The sequence below is a fragment of the Palaemon carinicauda genome, chromosome 20 (assembly GCF_036898095.1).
Source record: "Palaemon carinicauda isolate YSFRI2023 chromosome 20, ASM3689809v2, whole genome shotgun sequence".
Taxonomy (NCBI): domain Eukaryota; kingdom Metazoa; phylum Arthropoda; class Malacostraca; order Decapoda; family Palaemonidae; genus Palaemon; species Palaemon carinicauda.
In genome coordinates this window covers 107,652,166-107,672,240 of record NC_090744.1, presented here as the reverse complement: position 1 = coordinate 107,672,240, position 20,075 = coordinate 107,652,166, and the positions used below count along the sequence as shown (strand labels likewise).

General features: G+C 42.6%; 2 protein-coding genes across 9 annotated transcripts in view; one reads left to right on the top strand and one right to left on the bottom strand.

Annotated features, from left to right (window-relative positions):
• Positions 1-20,075, top strand: part of LOC137614355 (uncharacterized) — a 283,239-nt gene that overhangs the window by 69,382 nt on the left and 193,782 nt on the right.
• The window catches only part of LOC137614353 (brefeldin A-inhibited guanine nucleotide-exchange protein 1-like), a 110,345-nt gene that overhangs the window by 9,557 nt on the left and 80,713 nt on the right, over positions 1-20,075 (bottom strand). For all 8 annotated transcript variants that reach the window (XM_068344136.1, XM_068344130.1, XM_068344132.1 and 5 more), the window contains 5 exons: positions 19,295-19,476; positions 18,790-18,945; positions 18,272-18,443; positions 5,817-5,935; positions 4,943-5,077 (listed from right to left, as the gene is read on the bottom strand). In XM_068344136.1, coding sequence (XP_068200237.1) covers positions 4,943-5,077; positions 5,817-5,935; positions 18,272-18,443; positions 18,790-18,945; positions 19,295-19,476 — 764 coding nt within the window. The remainder of the gene's footprint in view (positions 1-4,942; positions 5,078-5,816; positions 5,936-18,271; positions 18,444-18,789; positions 18,946-19,294; positions 19,477-20,075) is intronic.

Below are 20,075 nucleotides of genomic sequence, written 5' to 3'. Positions count from 1 at the left end.
GAACCAAACCTCGGGCCGTAACCGAGGAGGGAAAGAACCTGGTAAGCTCCCAGAGGAAGAGGTAAGCAGTCACCCCTTGTCCGATGGAGAAATCTTGAACGGAAAGCCCCCCCGCCAAAAATCCTTCCAAGGCAGGAGAAGGAGAGAGTACTCGTACAGGAGAGGGGACCCTCGAGACCGACCTCTTGGGAACCAACTTCGCCCTGGGGGAAGTCACCACGAAGTCCACTCCTCTCTTTCTCTTCAGCGTAGGAGAGACAGCCGCTGGTTTGTTACCCTGGCCGGCGAGTACTGGTTTCATAACCCTCATTAACGCCCGTGCCAGCGGACCAAACCATGTCTGCTGCTCCAAGGACACAGAGTCCGAAATCCTCGCTAAGGTGAAAGGGATCGGGCGATCCTTTGGAGTGGACCCGACGGTACCTGCCTGAAAAGAAGGTGGGGAAGAATGCTGTACTGACCTGTCTTCGTCCTGCACTACCAACCTGTGCTTGGATGGAGGTGATCCCGAGTGCCGTCTAGGAGCACGCGTCCCTGCTGCTACCACCGGCTGTGGAATTCGCCGCGAACTATGGTCGCGCGAGGGCGAACGGTTGCGCAAAGGCGAACAGTCGCGCAAAGGCGAATGGTCGCGCGGGCGCGCAGGCGAGCGGTCGCGCGGGGCGCGCAGGCGAGCGATCGCGCGGGCGCGCAGGCGAGCGATCGCGCGGGCGCGCAGGCGAGCGATCGCGCGGGCGCGCAGGCGAGCGATCGCGCAGGCGAGTGGGCAGGTAAATGAACACGTGTCCGAGGCGACGAACGCAAGCGATGGCGTGACGGCGAGGGATCGTGCTGCCGCGTAGGTGAAGAAGATCGCTGGCGATAATGACCGCGTGATGGTAAGCGATGGCGAGCAGCATGTGTAGGTGAATGATCGCGTGAAAGGGTGCGATGGTGATCAGCATCCGCAGGAGGGCGATCGTTCAGGGTTGTGCGATGAGGAGCAGCATGCGTAAGCGGGCAATCGTGCAGGGTTGTGCGATGGCGAGCAGCATGCGCAGGTGAATGATCGCGTGAAAAGGTGCGATGGTGATCAGCATCCGCAGGAGGGCGATCGTTCAGGGTTGTGCGATGAGGAGCAGCATGCGTAAGCGGGCAATCGTGCAGGGTTGTGCGATGGCGAGCAGCATGCGCAGGTGAATGATCGCGTGAAAAGGTGCGATGGTGATCAGCATCCGCAGGAGGGCGATCGTTCAGGGTTGTGCGATGAGGAGCAGCATGCGTAAGCGGGCAATCGTGCAGGGTTGTGCGATGGCGAGCAGCATGCGCAGGTGAATGATCGCGTGAAAAGGTGCGATGGTGATCAGCATCCGCAGGAGGGCGATCGTTCAGGGTTGTGCGATGAGGAGCAGCATGCGTAATCAGCATCTGCAGTTGAGGGTCGCGCGATGGCGATCAGCATCCGCAGTTGAGGGTCGCGCGATGGCGATCAGCATCCGCAGTTGAGGGTCGCGCGATGGCGATCAGCATCCGCAGTTGAGGGTCGCGCGATGGCGATCAGCATCCGCAGTTGAGGGTCGCGCGATGGCGATCAGCATCCGCAGTTGAGGGTCGCGCGATGGCGATCAGCATGCGCAGGTGAGCTAGTAGCTGGTGAACCATGTTTCTTCAGAAGTGTTGGAGAACGTTGGCGTGCCAGCTGTAACACACGTGGGTGATCCGGAGATCGCTGGCGAGCTGATGATCGCTGACGAGCTGATGATCGCTGGCGAGCTGATGATCGCTGGCGAGCAGAAGGCTACGCGTGGAAGCCTGCGCAAAGAAGTCCTTGACCCCGACCTGAACCGAAGTTCTAGATCGCGAGGGCGAACGTGGGCGCACAGGGCACGTAACAGGAACCGCAGGGAAGATCATCTTGAAAGCGCTGACGAACAGGAGAGCGCTGATGAGCAGAAGGGCGCGCAGGGAAACCCTGACACGCAAGGGAAGAACCCCCGTGGGGGCAACCCTTTGCCCCGAAGGAATCGTTGTCCGCCGGGAGACTGATGTCCGTCGGAAGACCGCTGTCCGTCGGGCAGACCGTTGTCCGTCGGGAAGACCGTTACCCGTCGGAAGACGAGATCAGACTGCTGTCCATCTGCACCAAGGCGGAAGATCGAGAAAAAAAAGGAGTGTAGGCTGCAAACGGAGATCCAAAAGGGCGCCTCAAGCACCCTTATAGGGAGATGAGAGGCCCTTACGATGAGGCGGACGGAGGGCCTTACGGCGAGGGAGGCCAACAGCAACAGCAACAGAAGAAACCTCCGAAGAGGAGTCTCTATGAGTGTACTCTCTCGCGAACGAAAGAGAAACACTTCGAGGAAGAGACTGGTCAGCCAGTGACCTAAAAGGAGCAATCCTCCGAAGAGGAGCTCCTGCAGTTGCCCAGCCCCTTGAGCGAAACTGCAGGTGCGACCGCTCAGCACCAAGAGCATAGTCGCACGAAAAAAAGGCAAGAGAAGAACCCCCCAAAAGGGGAAAACTCAAGCCTGGACAGGAAAAACTTCCCTCGGAAGGAAAGTTATCCGCCCAAGGAGGCAAGCCTCCTGACTGTTCTAAAATGAACTGGAGAGCTGTCCGTCGCCACGGGAGTACTACCAGTAGAAGGAGACACGCCCCTGACGAAAATACAAGGGGGGAGGCAGCAACAGCCGAATCCCCAGGACTCAACCAGACAGCTCACACCGTTGCTATATTACAGAAACGAACTAGATCGGTAACTGTAAAAAAATAAAAAAAATAATATTAGTACACATTCATTCCCCCGGGAAGGCTCCGAAGAGGAATCCCGAGGGAAAGGAACAAGAATTACACAACAGGCACGTGCCCTCACAACCACTTACACTCGCGGAAGGAGAGCTGTAACCAAAACAGAATTATAACAATTATAATTATGTAACTATGTAATTATGTAATTAAAAAATGAATGAACACTAAAGAAAGAACGAAAACCCCGAAAGGAATCGTTCTACAAGCTGAAAAAAAAAAAAAAACTACAATTAGATTCATAACTAATTGATACAAACGTACGCGTAGCAACCCTCCACACGGAAAGGAAGCTAGGCTACAAGGGCGTAGTAACACGTAGTAAAAGGGTGAACGACCTCAAGAGAGAGAGAGAGAGAGAAAGACATAAGTCAAACTCGATCGCCACCCATAAAATACGCCGTGGTGGCCTAACTGCCGAGGCCTCCACGTAGATATCGTACACTACACACACACATCTGAAAAGGAAACTTACTTATTTCTATACTCAAATATATATACAAACATGAAAACATGTTTACATATATATTGAGTAAAAGAAAAGTAAGCGATTAAGTAAAGACAAAACAGACAATGGCTGCCAAGCGAGGACCAAGACAGAGACGTCTGTCACAGTCCGAGCCAAAAGTGAAAGTGAGTATTCACCTGTGTGTGAGGGGGAGGAGGGGTAGCTAGCTACCACTCCCCTACCCCCCCGCTAACTAGCGCGGGGGTAATACACCCTCGTTAAATTCTAATGGCTCGCCATTTCAGCTACGCTAAAAGTAATACCCTTTGTAAATAGCGTGGTTTGTATTTCGGTTACGGAACAAACAAAGATTTATATTAATTAATTTGATATTAAAATGAAGGTGTCACTGTTATTTGAATGAAGTCTGAAGCAAAATACTGTATCAAGCTTTTGTAGATAAAAAAAAAAAAAAAAATTTGAAGAATACTGTAAATGCATTTCATGAAAATTTTTGAGATATCATGTAATACATTGACAGTATATTTGAGATACACTAAAACTTCTTTTTCTGCAGATTTGACTATTCTATTGAACTATTGATCCATTATATACTGAAAAGTTTAAATAAATTCTAACAATAATTTTTAAACCTGACATATAATTCATTGTAAAAAAAATTTTATGCTTAGGACAAATAAGAGCAATTTTATTTCAGAGAGAGACAATGACCAAGACCAGTAGGTTTTACTGTATACTAATTTTCCTTGACCTTTCTTTAATACTATTTGAATAAAACTAGTACTGTACTGTATTTCTTCCCTGAAACTACCCTAACAGTTTTTTCATTTAAAAGGGAAATACTGTACAGTAAACCATTTCATGACAATTAGTAATAGAAATTACCTTCACAATTATAAGAAATATTGAAGAAATTTCAGAAAAAAATTCAGGATTCAATTACACTGCTGAAAAAAGTCCATGTTTACATCACAACACCAGTATTAAATTAACGAGAAGACATATTCATACTCGCATGCACTGTATTTAAAGCAATTCACAAATGTTCTACCAAAGGTTTATGAAATGTGCCCCATCAAACTAGTCCCCTCTCTTCATCTCCAAGTAGGTCGGTAGCCCAGCTCTTTTTTTTTGGGGGGGGGGGGAGGGAGGAGGGAATTCTTAACAACTTGTTCTTTAAAAAGCAAGCAAGATTGATATCTAAAATCATCAATTCTTGTATGGTACATAAATTAAAACTGTGATTATTGCATATTGGATAAACTTCACTTCATTTAATAATCATTACAGCATCTCTTCGCAGATCATAACTTGTCAAACGATGCTGATACAGTATCAATAAAGATACCAAAAGTATTTTCAACAAGCAAATTGTTATAACTAGTTGAGTACAGTATTATAAACTTAAAATTGAAATACTCTTAGAATTGTTTTCTAAGGATTATATAATGTACAAATATAAAAAAAAATTATTGGGTACCAATAGATTATGTCATGATATTTCTGGAACTTGTAAAACACACTACAAATCAGTCACTATGTGGAACAGATATATGAAAGTAAACCCAATTTCTTTACCCTGCATAAATCTTTCAAGATCATGAGAGCTTTATTCCCAAAATATTTTGAAAACCTGATGTAATAAAAGTTATGAATCAGCGGTAGAAACAAATAATCATTTACACTCACCTGATCATTGGACATTTTATGAATATTCGTTAGGAACAAAAGGATAAGGTTGGTCCAAGCTTCCCGGTGTGATTCAGGTAAACTAAGGAAATACTCTAAGCCTGAGCGACAAACAGAAATCAGTCTCTCTTGAACCTGAAAATATTCACATCATAAGTAAGTTACATGAAAATTAATATCAGGCAGAAAAAAAATCAATTGGTTAGAAAAACATTAACTATACATTATAGTACAAATAAATAGACTTCTACATCTAAATATAAATGTAATATCAATGTTTTTTATATTGTAATCATGATGAAAGGGCAAAATATGCAGCATTTTGTAAATTTTCCACAATTGCAAAGGGATTAAAAGAAAAATATATTTTTATTTTTATGTATTCACTGTACTGTATAAGGGTTTGATGCTGGCAAGCATATGTGGTCTCTCCAAGATGATATCCCTCGGTTTGTAATAAACAGCCTTCCCATTACTATATATTTTTCAAAGAAAATACCAATTCCCATCAAACACTGTGCTCTACTTTTACTGTATATGTCTTAATTAAAAATATGTACAGTAGTCCTTTCCTTTCTTGATTTTAATTCCTATACTGTATATGAACTGCATCTTTATAAAATGCATTTTTTATTATTTGTACAAAATATGTCACCTTTAAATTAACTTATTCATAATAAGATTAACTTACCGTGTACAAATAAATGTCTAACAATTGCGAAAAAATGTATTTTCAATATTAATATAAGATTCTTTCCCATCTTTACATTATAAACATCATATTTCATCAAGCAGAACAACAGTGAAAATAAGCAAGCACTGATGAATGGCTTAATAAGATCAGTAATTTCTAGCTTAAAGTATAAGCACATACCTGAGGCCATTCCTCTTCTCTGGACGGATCACCCAGCATGCGGAAGAGTATTCTAAGCGCGCACGCCAACGACTGGGTCTCTTGTTTGAGGAGGTTTGGCTTAACACTACCCTTGAAGCCTGTAACAAATCATGAAAGCATAATCTTTATAAATGCATGGTAAATATGTTCAACTCAGGAAACTATTTAATGTATAAATAAAAATGAAGGAAATAAAATTTCACATAGCCTTCAATCAAACACTTCTCTCAACCTCTGGTAAAATAAATAATTAAATAGCAAAAATACATTTACCATTAATCAAAATGTTTTTAGAATTAAAAAAAATTACTTGTCTTAAATAAATCACGAAAAAAATAGAATTTTGATAAAATTTATTTTTAGGCACAAATGATGTTCATTGCTTCCATTTCCCTTCGTTTGGTATGCCGAAGTTACCCCTTAACAATTTAAAATTTTCCAATTCTCTTTCTTTCCCATATAACAATGATTCGGGTCTGAATTAAAAAGACCAACTGGCTTCTACCAGTATCATCATAGTTACTTCCTCCTTCAGTCTTAGCAAAAATAATTGCCTATCCTCTTGATGCCACAAGTCAGTGGAGAGGAGAGTGGGCATGTCAAGAACTTCAGGCGAGTATAAAAACAAATTATAATAATCAAAATCCGTTTATTTATCAAATTGCTGATTCCCATATTCCCACTCTTAATAATGGTGGCTAAATGGTAAAGATATGAGATTGGGCATTTAATTTCTCATCCTCAATTACACAATGTCCTAGACTTCCATGTAGACTCGATTTTTCGGGAACCATAAACTCCAATTGACATTTGTGAATAGTACTTTATCATCTAATTACTTATTTATATAAGAGAAAACTTAATTACCATGGAACTACACATATAATTTAGAAAAAAAAAAGAAACAAATTAAATTCACATGGTTACTGAATGAAAACTGCAACGTTTATTTATCACATCCCAGCACCCACTATAGGCCACCCGTTCAGATACTGCTGCTAGAGAGCTATGGGGGCTTTTGACTGGCCAGACAGTACTACATTGGATTCTTCTCTTTGGTTAGAGTTCATTTTCCCTTTGCCTACACACTCACTGAATAGTCTGGACTATTTTTTACATATTCTCCTCTGTCCTCATACACCTGACAACACATTACAAAACAATTCTTCTTCACTCAAGCTCAAGGGGTTACTGCACTGTAATTGTTCAGGGGCCACTTTCCTCTTGGTAAGGGTAGAAGACTCTAGCTATGGTAAGCAGCTCTTCTAGGAGAAGGACACTCCAAAACCAAACAATTGTCCTCTAGTCTTGGGTAGTGCCATAGCCTCTGTACCATGGTCTTCCCCTGTCTTAGGTTAGAGTTCTTTTGCTTGAGGGTACACTCGAGCACACTATTTTACATTATTTCTCTTCCTCTTTTTGTTACATTTTTTTTTTAGTTTATGTAGGAGATATTTATTTTGATGTTACTCTTCTTAAAATATTTCATTTTCCTTTATTTCCTTTACTCACTGGGCTATTTTCTCTGTTGGAGCCCCTGGGCTTATAGCATCCTGCTTTTTCAACTAGGGTTGTAGCTTAGCAAGTAATCATCATCATCTCCTCCTACGCCTATTGACGCAAAGGGCCTCGGTTAGGTTTCGCCAGTCATCTCTATCTTGAGCTTTTAATTCAATACTTCTCCATTTATCATCTCCTACTTCATGCGTCATAGTCGTCAGCCATGTAGGCCTGGGTCTTCCAACTCTTCTAGTGCTTTGTGAAGCCCAACGAAGAGCATGCCCAAACCATCTCCATCTGTCCCTCATCATGATTTTATCCACATATGGCACTCGAGTAATCTCTCATAGTTTCATTTCTAATCCTGTCCTGCCATTCAACTTCCAATGGAAAATTAGCAAGTAATAATAATAATAATAATAATAATAATAATAATAATAATACAATATAATAATAATAATATAATACTGTAGCGGGATGTAAACAAACACAACCCCCCCACACCCTTCATCACTCCTACTTTCTCAATATCCCACAATACAAACTTTCCCCTGACTCTACTTCAAACTGGACTCTTGGACAGAAGGAAAATGAAAACAAAACATAACCTTAACACTATATTCTTAAAAGTAAACGCAATCATAAACCAAAAAAAACACTTATCACGAATCATAAACAATATTAAATATAAACCGTAACACCATTCAAATAAAAAAACCCTAACAACTTAAAATTAACACACCCAAAACCAATATTTGTTTATGAGTGGAACTCTTTATCCACACACACGTGACACACCAAAACCAATATTTGTTTATTTGTTTAATAAATACCAATATTGGTATGCCACAAAGGTGCCTCTAAAACCTGTTCCCTTGCTAAAAAGCTTTTTGGAAAAATCTTGGGATGTAGTTGTTTGAACTTATATCCTGAACCCTGATTTTCAAATCTTTCATTAGATTTGGATCAATTCTTTATGAGCTTTCATGTACAAACCTCTAACAGCTGTAATTTCATACAAATAGTATTGATGGGCTCTTACCGGGCAAGGATAACTATCCTGTGAACTAACACCCCCTTCGTTTTGTAAAGAAGGAATATGAAAAATAATTTCAGTAAATCTTTAGTCTTAGAATAATTTTTAGCTCTGAAATCAGGTGAAAGAGATAAAATCATCTTAAGATCCCCAAGGCCTATTTTAAATAAAACATTGCTTGCAGTTCACCTTTTTGTTTTACTAATTTCAAAGCCAACAGAAATACATTTTTAAATGTCAGTTCTTGAGCGAAATCTTTTCCAAAGGTTCAAAATGTGAATTCTTAAAACACTGTAACATTACATCTAAATTCTATAAAATAGATTTGACTACTGTTAGTCTTTCAATAAAAACACCTGCTACAATGCCTGATATGCACATATCTAACCCTAGATGCTTAAACATAGAATTCAGGACAGATTCACACCCTTAATGGTTGAAATTGGAAGTTTCTCATCATAGCAAAGGAAACAAAAATTTAACAATACCTGTACAGAACCTTGAATTACAAGTAACTTTGAGTATGAGCAAATTCAAATACGAGCATAAATTTTTAATAAAAGTTGTATTGGGATAAGTGTGTTGCATCGACCTGTGGGGAGGCATACAAGGGAAATCAAAGTTCAAGGAAGAAGAAGAAGGGGAAGACCAAGAAGGAGATGAAGGGACTGTGTACAGAAGAACTTAAGAGAGAAGGGAATTAATGAAGCAGAGGTGCAAGATAGAAATAGATGGAAGGGGCTCGTTCAGAATGGCGACCCCGTATTGAAATGGGAATAAGCCTGAAAACGACGACTGATCACCAAAAATTTTTAAAGACTTTCTCAATAAGTTATTTTTTGGGGCAATCCACAGGAAAAAAATACTTGACAGGGTAAAATGAAAGAATTATGTTATTTTTATTAATAAAATAAATTTTTGAATATACTTACCCGGTGATTATATAAGCTGCAGCTCTGCTGCCCGACAGAAAAACTCTACGGTCAAAATACGCCAGCGATCGCTATGCAGGAGGGGGTGTACATCAACAGCGCCATCTGTCGAGCAGGTACTTAGTACTCCATGTAAACAAAGAACCAATTTTCTCCTCGGTCCACTGGGTCTCTATTGGGGAGGAAGGGAGGGTCCTTTAATATATAATCACCGGGTAAGTATATTCAAATATTTATTTTATTAATAAAAATAACATTTTTCAATATTAAACTTAGCCGGTGATTATATAAGCTGATTCACACCCAGGGGGGTGGGTAGAGACCAGCATTACATGTTTACATTATTATGAGCTAAGTATTTTGTATTTCATTTTAGCAGTTATTCAAAATAACAAACATAAAATAAATAAGTACCTGGTAAGGAAGTCGACTTGAACAATTACTCTGCCTTTTTAAGTACGTCTTCCTTACTGAGCCTCGCGATCCTCTTAGGATGCTGAGCGACTCCTAGGAGCTGAAGTATCAAGGGTTGCAACCCATACTAAAGGACCTCATCAAAACCTCTAATCTAGGCGCTTCTCAAGAAAAGAATTTGACCACCCGCCAAATCAACCAGGATGCGAAAGGCTTCTTAGCCTTCCGGACAACCCAAAAAACAACAATAAAAACATTTCAAGAGAAAGATTAAAAAGGTTATGGAATTAGGGGAATGTAGTGGTTGAGCCCTCACCCACTACTGCACTCGCTGCTACGAATGGTCCCAGGGTGTAGCAGTTCTCGTAAAGAGACTGGACATCTTTAAGATAAAAAGACGCGAACACTGACTTGCTTCTCCAATAGGTTGCGTCCATTATACTCTGCAGAGATCTATTTTGTTTAAAGGCCACTGAAGTTGCGACAGCTCTAACTTCATGTGTCCTTACCTTCAGCAAAGCATGGTCTTCCTCATTCAGATGGGAATGAGCTTCTCGTATCAACAGTCTGATATAATAGGAAACTGCATTCTTTGACATAGGTAAAGAAGGTTTCTTAATAGCACACCATAAAGCTTCTGACTGTCCTCGTAAAGGTTTAGTTCGTCTTAAATAGAACTTAAGAGCTCTAACAGGGCATAAGACTCTTTCTAGTTCATTTCCAACCAAATTAGAAAGGCTTGGAATATCGAACAATTTCGGCCAAGGACGAGAAGGTAGTTCGTTTTTGGCTAGAAAACCAAGCTTTGAAGAACATGTAGCCGTTTCAGATGAAAATCCGATGTTCCTGCTGAAGGCGTGTATCTCACTGACTCTTTTAGCTGTTGCTAAGCAGACGAGGAAAAGAGTCTTTAAAGTGAGATCTTTAAAGGAGGCTGATTGTAGTGGCTCGAACCTTTCTGACATAAGGAATCTTAGTACCATGTCTAAATTCCAACCTGGTGTGGCCAAACGACGCTCCTTCGAGGTCTCAAAAGACTTAAGAAGGTCCTGTAGATCTTTGTTGTTAGAAAGATCTAAGCCTCTGTGACGGAAGACTACTGCCAACATGCTTCTGTAACCTTTGATCGTGGGAGCTGAAAGAGATCTTTCCTTCCTCAGGTATAATAGGAAGTCAGCTATTTGGGTTACAGAGGTACTGGTTGAGGATACTGATACCGACTTGCACCAGCTTCGGAAGACTTCCCACTTCGACTGGTAGACTCTAAGAGTGGATGTCCTCCTTGCTCTAGCAATCGCCCTGGCTGCCTCCTTCGAAAAGCCTCTAGCTCTCGAGTGTCTTTCGATAGTCTGAAGGCAGTCAGACGAAGAGCGTGGAGGCTTGGGTGTACCTTCTTTACGTGTGGCTGACGTAGAAGGTCCACTCTTAGAGGAAGGGTTCTGGGAACGTCCACCAGCCATTGAAGTACCTCGGTGAACCATTCTCTCGCGGGCCAGAGGGGAGCAACTAACGTCAACCTTGTCCCTTCGTGAGAGGCGAACTTCTGCAGTACCTTGTTGACAATTGAACGGGGGGAATGCATAAAGGTCTAGATGGGACCAATCCAGTAGAAAAGCATCTATATGAACTGCTGCTGGGTCCGGGATTGGCGAGCAATAATTTGGGAGCCTCTTGGTCATCGAGGTTGCAGAGAGATCTATGGTAGGTTGGCCCCATGTGGCCCATAGTCTCTTGCACACATTCTTGTGTAGGGTCCATTCTGTTGGGATGATTTGACCCTTCCGACTGAGGCAGTCCGCCATGACATTCATGTTGCCTTGAATGAACCTCGTTACTAGAGACAGGTTTAGATCTCTTGACCAGGTGAGGAGGTCCCTTGCGATCTCGTACAACGTCATAGAATGGGTCCCTCCTTGCTTGGAGATGTACGCCAAGGCCGTGGTGTTGTCTGAGTTCACCTCCACCACCTTGCCTAGAAGGAGGGACTTGAAGCTTTTCAAGGCCAGATGAACTGCCAGTAGCTCCTTGCAGTTGATATGTAACGCTCTTTGATTCGAGTTCCAAGTTCCCGAGCATTCCCGACCGTCTAATGTCGCACCCCAGCCCGTGTCCGATGCGTCCGAGAAGAGAACGTGGTTGGGGGTCAGAACAGCCAGGGGCAGACCCTCTCTGAGGTAGATGTTGTCCTTCCACCAAGTCAGTGATGACTTCATCTTCTCGGAAATGGGAATCGAGACCGCTTCTAGCGTCTTGTCCTTTCTCCAGTGAACAGCCAGGTGAAATTGAAGGGGACGGAGGTGCAGTCTCCCTAACGCAATGAACTGGTCCAGGGATGAAAGCGTCCCTATCAGACTCATCCACTGTCTGACTGAACATCGGTCCTTCTTTAGCATGTTCTGGATGCATCCTTGGGCTTGACTTGTTCTGGGGGCCGACGGAAAAGCCCGAAAAGCTTGACTGTGAATCTCCATCCCTAAGTACACTATAGTTTGGGATGGGACCAGTTGGGACTTTTCCATATTGACCAGGAGACCCAATTCCTTGGTCAGATCTAGAGTCCACTTTAGATTCTCCAGACAGCGACGACTGGAAGAAGCTCTTAGAAGCCAGTCGTCCAAATAGAGGGAGGCTCTGATGTCCGCTAAATGCAGGAATTTGGCAATATTCCTCATCAGTTTCGTAAAGACAAGAGGAGCCGTGCTTAGGCCAAAGCACAGGGCTTGAAATTGGTAGACAACCTTCCCGTAAACGAACCTTAGAAAAGGTTGGGAATCTGGGTGGATGGGGACGTGAAAGTAAGCGTCCTTTAGGTCTAAAGAGACCATCCAGTCTTCCTTCCTGACCGCTGCTAGAACAGACTTTGTCGTCTCCATGGCAAACGTCTGCTTTGTGACAAAGACATTCAGAGCACTGACGTCTAGCACCGGTCTCCACCCTCCTGTCTTCTTTACCACTGACAAGAGACGGTTGTAGAAGCCCGGGGATTGATGGTCCCGGACTTTGACTACCGCTCCCTTTTCTAGTAAGAGAGACACCTCTTGCTTCAAAGCTAGTCTCTTGTCCTCCTCTCTGTACCTGGGAGAGAGGTCGATGGGAGACGTTGCTAGAGGGGGCTTGCGCATAAACGGGATCTTGTACCCTTCTCTGAGCAACTTCACAGATTGTGCATCTGCGCCCCAGTTCTCCCAGGACTGCCAGTAGTTCTTGAGTCTGCCTCCCACTGCTGTCTGAAGAAGGTGGCAGTCAGACTCTGCCTTTAAAGGACTTGGTACCTTTCTTCTTAATCCCACGTCTCCCTTCGGCACGAGCACCTCCTCTGCTGGAGGCTCTGCCACGAAAGGGCGGAATAAATCTGGACGCTGGAGTGTCCATCCTGGGTCTAGACACGGTAGGCAAAGGGGTGGCTTTGCGGGCAGATGACGCAACCAGGTCATGCGTGTCTTTTTGAATCAAGGAGGCAGCAATCTCCTTGATCAACTCCTCTGGGAAAAGGCACTTTGAGAGAGGAGCAAACATAAGTTCCGATCTCTGACATTGTGTTACTCCAGCTGACAAGAAGGAGCAAAGGTTTTCCCGTTTCTTGAGGACCCCGGAAACGAACGAAGCCGCAAGCTCACTGGAACCGTCCCGTATGGCCTTGTCCATGCAGGACATAATGAGCATGGAAGTTTCCTTGTCAGAAGGGGAGGTCTTCCTGCTCAACGCTCCCAAACACCAATCCAAAAAGTTAAAAACCTCGAAGGCTCTGAACACTCCTTTCATCAGATGGTCTAAGTCTGAAGGAGTCCAACAAATCTTGGAGCGTCTCATGGCTAGCCTGCGGGGAGAGTCTACTAGACTTGAGAAGTCGCCCTGGGCAGAGGCAGGAACTCCCAAGCCGAGAACTTATCCCGTGGCATACCAGACGCTCGATCTGGAAGCGAGTTTCGCAGGGGGAAACAAGAATGCTGTCTTCCCAAGGTGCTTTTTGGACTGCATCCAATCTCCCAACACTCTTAAAGCTCTCTTAGACGAGCGGGCGAGGACGAGCTTCGTAAAGGCAGGCGCGGATGACTGCGTGCCTAAAGCGAACTCAGATGGAGGAGAGCGTGGGGCTGCAGAAACAAACTGATCAGGATACATCTCCTTGAACAGTGCAAGAACTTTCCTAAAGTCCAAGGAGGGAGGCGTGGTCTTGGGTTCGTCGATGTCCGTATGCGGGTCGTCAAAGTGTGCAGCGTCGTCATCATCAGAGAGTCCATCGTCTGAATACTGAGGAGGAAGCGGCAAAGGAGTAGGAATTGGCTGGTCAGCTGAGTCCGGCAGCACGGGTGCATGCGTGACTGCACTGGACGCAACGTCATGGAACTGTTGGCCAGTCTGTGAGCTGGCAACAACCATAGCAGCGCGGGGGCGCAAATCGTCTACTCCTGACTGTCTAGTCTGCTGTGGGCGAGTAGCGGTAACCACACTGGGTTGCGGAGGTTGACGCACCGCGTCAAAACAAAACAACTTAGGTTGTTGTTGTAACTCGCGAACGTCAACGGAGGGTTCCGTGCGTCGCTGAACGTCAACATGCGGCTGGCAGGGTACACTGCGCATGGGTGGCGGGACTCTCACAGCTGGAGTGCGGGAGAAGGTAGCCTCAGCGTCCACTGGACGCACAACCGTGGTTGGTTGTAGGCTAACGGGTGGTGCAGCATCAACCTTCTCCGCACGAAAGTCCTGCATTAATGACGTTAACTGCGTCTGCATGGTCTGCAGCAAAGACCACTTAGGGTCTACAGTAGCAGGTGCGGCAACAGACGGTGTTACTGCCTGTTGCGGTACCGCTTTGCCTCTCTTAGGAGGTGTGCAGTCATCGGAAGACTGCAGCGAGTCCGAACTGACCCAGTGGCTACAGCTGGGCCGTTGGACTTGCGCGGAAGGGACCGACTTGCGTTTAAGAGGCCGTGAGACCTTGGTCCATTGTTTCTTCCGAGAAACATCTTCCGCAGACGAGGAATAAATGGGCTCTCTCGTCTTCTTGTGGGTGGGGCAATCTTGGTAAGATACGTCCGAAACCACGGAGGGAACGTCTGTCCGCTGATTAAAGCCTGTCGAACCCTTTGGTCGTACGACATTGCTTCTCCCCTGGGCTTGGGAGCTTGCAAGAGGTCCCGGACTGGGAGGACGACAGGCACGAACAGACGCACCCTCAAGCGCAACACTAACACTTTCCACAACACTACCACTCACTTTGTCACTACCCACTGCACTCTTACCCTTCAACTCCTTGACGTCTGCCATGAGTTGGTTACGGTCACTCGCCAATGACTCGACTCTCTCACCCAGAGCCTGGATGGCACGCATCATATCTGCCATCGAAGGTTGTTGAGTGCTAGAAGGGGGATCAGGAGCAACCACTACAGGGGAAGGAATAGGTTGTGGGGCATGAGGAGAGGAAATATCAACGGAGCGAGATGAACTTCTCCTGACTCTATCTCTCTCTAGCCTACGTGAATATTTCAGGAATTCGAGAAAATCGAATTCCGAAAGCCCAACGCATTCCTCACATCGATCTTCCAATTGACAGGTTTTATCCCGACAATTGGAACAAACGGTGTGCGGATCGATAGAGGCCTTCGGAAGACGCCTTGAACAGTCCCTAGCACTACACTTTCTGTATTTAGGGACTTGAGAAGGGTCAGCCATCTTGAATTAGTCAAAGGGGAATTCAAAATCTATCCAAGTCGTCAACAAATAATCCAAAAATCAATAAAAGAATGCAAGGATGTATTGAAGATAACCTCTGCAAAGCGAAAGCTAATAACTAGAAATGTGTACTTCACCAAAATCTGTGAAAACCAATCCAGTAAGCAACAGCGAATTTAGTAGGTCTTGCCGGTGGCACGACAGAGAGAAAATTGGTTCTTTGTTTACACGGAGTACAGTGATACCTCGGTACTCGACCATAATCCGTTCGAGATCCGTGTTCGACCTCCGATTTGTTCGAGTACCGAATTTTTTTTCCCCATAAGAAATAATGGTATATATTCTATTCCGTTCCCAAGCACTCGAACAGGCCCAAAATATTAATAAAACGTGTACCTAAACAACAATAATTATCTAAATGTGTATGAAATTGGTCAGAAAATCCTATAAAACAATTTTAAACCATTTACTGTACTAAAATAAAACAATTTTAAACCATTTTCTGTACTGTAGTGAACATACCTTTGAGCAGCGGTTCGATGGCATACAGGGATGGATGTGGAGAGGATGGAAGGGGGAGGTTACTGCTTGGAAGGAGAGTCCCCTTCCATGATGTGGCGGGGTAGTTCTCCTTCAGGAGTTGTTTCTCTCTCCAATGAAAGGGTGGGCAGATCTATTTCAGGGGTTTCTTCTCTTCTTTGTCTCTTCTTTGGAGGAGAAACAGGCTTTGATGTAGCAGCTTTCTTTTCTTTTGTGAAAAACTGGTCTATTGTTAATTGTTTCTTCCTCCCCACGTATTTATCGGCTGCAATTTGATCCGAACTAGCTGCCTCCCCATGCCTAGTAACACGATGAATACCTGTTCTATTACGAAACTTTTCAAACCAACCCCTGCTCGCTTTAAATGTAAATGAATCACTTTCACTGGTACTCGGACTTTTCTTCACTAATTCTTCATAGATATGCAACGCTTTTTCACAAATGAACGCTTCACTAACACTTTCCCCGCCCAACTGTTTTTCTTTAATAAATATTAAAAGCAACTTTTCCATCTCCTCAATCACTTGTGGCCTTTGCTTAGTTACCGCCGTAACTCCCGTTGCAACATTCGCCTTCTTAATCATTTCTTTATGCTTTAAAAACGTAGAAATGGTCGACTTCGCCATTCCGTATTCTACCGCTAAATCGGACACTCGTACACCATTCTCATATTTCGCTATAATTTCCTTCTTCAACTCGATCGTTGTTCGCACTGTTTTCCTCTTCTCCTTCCCCTTAACACTCATTACTTTCTTGGGACTCATTATGAAAGCTAAAAAAGCAATTAAAAGCACTGAAAATCACTTAATCACAACGAATGCTGATCGCGCGTTGTCTGAGTGACGCTCTCGAGAGAACTGATGCTTCCCGAACAAGCGAGAGTGGCCGAGATGGCGCGATCATCACAAAGCCCATGCGGTCGTCACGTGTTCGGCTGGTCGAGTACCGAATTTTTGGTCGAGCACCGCAGCAAAAATTTCTCGAAAATTTTGGTCGAACTCCGAATTGTTCGAGTATAGAGTCGTTCGACTACCGAGGTATCACTGTACCTGCTCGACAGATGGCGCTGTTGATGTACACCCCCTCCTGCATAGCGATCGCTGGCGTATTTTGACCGTAGAGTTTTTCTGTCGGGCAGCAGAGCTGCAGCTTATATAATCACCGGCTAAGTTTAATATTGAAAAAAAACATTTCCTAAGGATAGACTAATGCCCAAAAAAATCTTAATTTCTCAGTTAACCAATTATTGTCCATGCAATTGAAGAAGAAACAGACCACATGAGCTTCTCAAATCTAAATCTGCTATCAAAAATCAAACCTAGATTTTTAAATGAGTTGCATTTAGTTAAAGAGACATTGTCAATGCAAATGTCTGGATGTAGATGAGCCACAAACCTGAATTTACTTACAAACATACCTTGAATTTTGTTAGGGTTCAACTTCATGTCCCATAATTTGCACCATGCACTAATTTTAGCTAGCCCTCTATTAAAGGATTCAGCTACCATAGGTGTACATTCAGGAGATGGAATTGTTGCAAAGAGTAGCCTCATCTGCATATGCAATGCGGTTGTTTTCTAGGCAAAACCACATCTACATAGATACAGCAATACGAAAAGTAATGGGTCAATAACACTCCCCTGAGGGACACCAGATATTACACTCCAATAGTCATTATGGCCAACAACATAAACTACTCTCTGTATTCTATTCTTTAAAATTTTAATAAAAAATTAAGAAAAGACCAACTTACTCCCATGTGTTAAGTTTCAAAACTTGAACCTCAAGAATAACTCGGTTAAAGGCAGCACTAAAATCGAGGTCAATCATACAAACTTCATAGTCTTCTCTAGATTTCCCCTTACTGAAGTAAACTTTCTTTTATGCTTCAAGTTTTTAAACTGATCAGTAACCATGAAACAAAATGTTTCAAAGAGGAACGATGAGGCCTTTGCACTCCTCACAACAATTCTCTTAAATCACAAAATTGTCCAAGGCACGAGAAAAGAGAATGCAGATCATGATCACACAAAAACAATTCCCTTACACAATCTACACTGTAATTGGTAACAAATTTGGCACTCACATCTTTGACACCACCAGCGTAGCTTGAAGTCTGAAGAAGGCATCTCGTCACGACTAACATGTCGACAGACTCTATTTTACTAGAGGCATTAGTACATAGGAAAGAAAGAAAATAGGAAATTTTTCCAATTCCTTGGGGTGACATCAACATACCAGGCTTCCAGATACAGAAGCAATATGAACATACGGGGAGATGGAAAAGAATACAAGAAAATCGTACAGATACACTACAAAAAAAGTCAATAAACACCTACCAGCTTTCCACAGTAGATTTCTTTGTTCGTGATTTGAGTTAAAAGATTTAGCAAAAGAGTGTGATGCCATGAGGCAATCGAGGAGGGTAAAAAGCTGACTTGAAGACAGATGGCGATACATCCCTTGGTCTTCTCTTTGTTCTCGTGAAACGTGTGTAGGGTCGTCCCCGGCCTATAAAATAATATAATTATACAAGCCAAGAAAATTGTGTGTGCTGGGTAAGTTTCTTATATAACCTGTACTACCAAAGTTTATAAACTTGAAAACTACGTTACATATTAGACTCCATATTCTTTCAATTTCAACAAAGAAAAATTTTAAGTGTAGGGAAATACTGTACAGTACTTTTTATTTTCTTTATAAGCTTATTTACAACTCTATGTTAAAATTCACAACATCCATGACTTGTTCTAGATATATAAAAATAAATTCAAGAATAACAATAGCCTAGGGTAATTCTTAAGCTGATGAGATATAATGTAGAATATTATACGGTAATAGAAGAGAGGAATTTTACCTGAGCTAGTGCGAGATTTTCTTGGTCTTCCTTTTTGCTTGTCGCAGGGAAGAAAACCACGTTGTCAATGCACTGAATTAGCTCCAACTGCACAACACAACGGATTAACAGCCCACTAAATGCTCTAGAGTCCCCATTAACATTTCCTCCACTATTCTGGAATGCAATAGTCATAAAAATTATAATTTTAAAACCTTTTACAAGGGTGCTTTTCATAGAATAAAATATTGAGCTAAATTAAAAGGACAAAGATGTAAAGTGCATTTTACAATTTGAGATAAAAAATAATTCTATACTAGGCAGATGTTAAAAAATAGGATATCTTAACTAGCAAACAATTTTAACTTCATCAGGAGAACAATGATGTCATTTTATGAATAAAATTTTCATGGGTCTTAAATCATTTCTATCACAGAAAGGTAAATTCTAATTTTCTAGAACAAAAGATATAAATTCTCCAAATATAACGCACTTTAGAGGAAGATTACACAATTTGTAACCTTACCTGATGTTGAGGATTGGATTCTGGAGGTCTCCAAGAGAGGAGAGCATGTGGTAGAGTAGAATGGAAGATATCCAGAAGGCACTGGCAAGTTTTATCCCACGTGCTCTCTGTAAATTTGGGTCCATTGCTTATCACAAGATTTTCTAGGCAATTTGTTCCTGAACGTGCGAGCTGTTCGTTATCTGTGTCGAATAGTAAAAAAAGAATTAGTATACCAAATGCTCAAAGTAATTTGATTTTGAAGAAGTAATTTTTCAATTCAATTCAAGAAATTGCAAAATATCCCAATATCAACAGACTGATATTCAAGAAATATTTTTTTCATTCAATGAGAAATTGCAATATATCCCATAACAATAATAGATTAATTATGCAACTTTTCCTGCATCAGACCTAAACAAATGAAAGTCAAACCAATTGAAAGCCTTTCACAGAATAATTTTCTAATTTGAGAAATAGCAAAATGTCCCAATATCAATAGTCTGATATTGAAGAAATAATTTATCAATTCAATTAGAGAAATTCCAAAATATCCCAATAACAATAATAGTTTAATCATGCAAGTTTTCCTGAATCAGATGTAAATCAATGAATGCCATTCACAGCTGTTCATGCACTACTTTAAAATCACTTCAATTATCAATACCAGATTTTATCAGGCCTGAATCAAATATTGCAATATTGGGTAACCTGAAAATAAACTTGGTACACCTCAGCTTATCAGTTTGTTTAGGGTGTTTGGCACCTTGATTGGTGGGAAAATTGGAAAAGTAACAAAAGC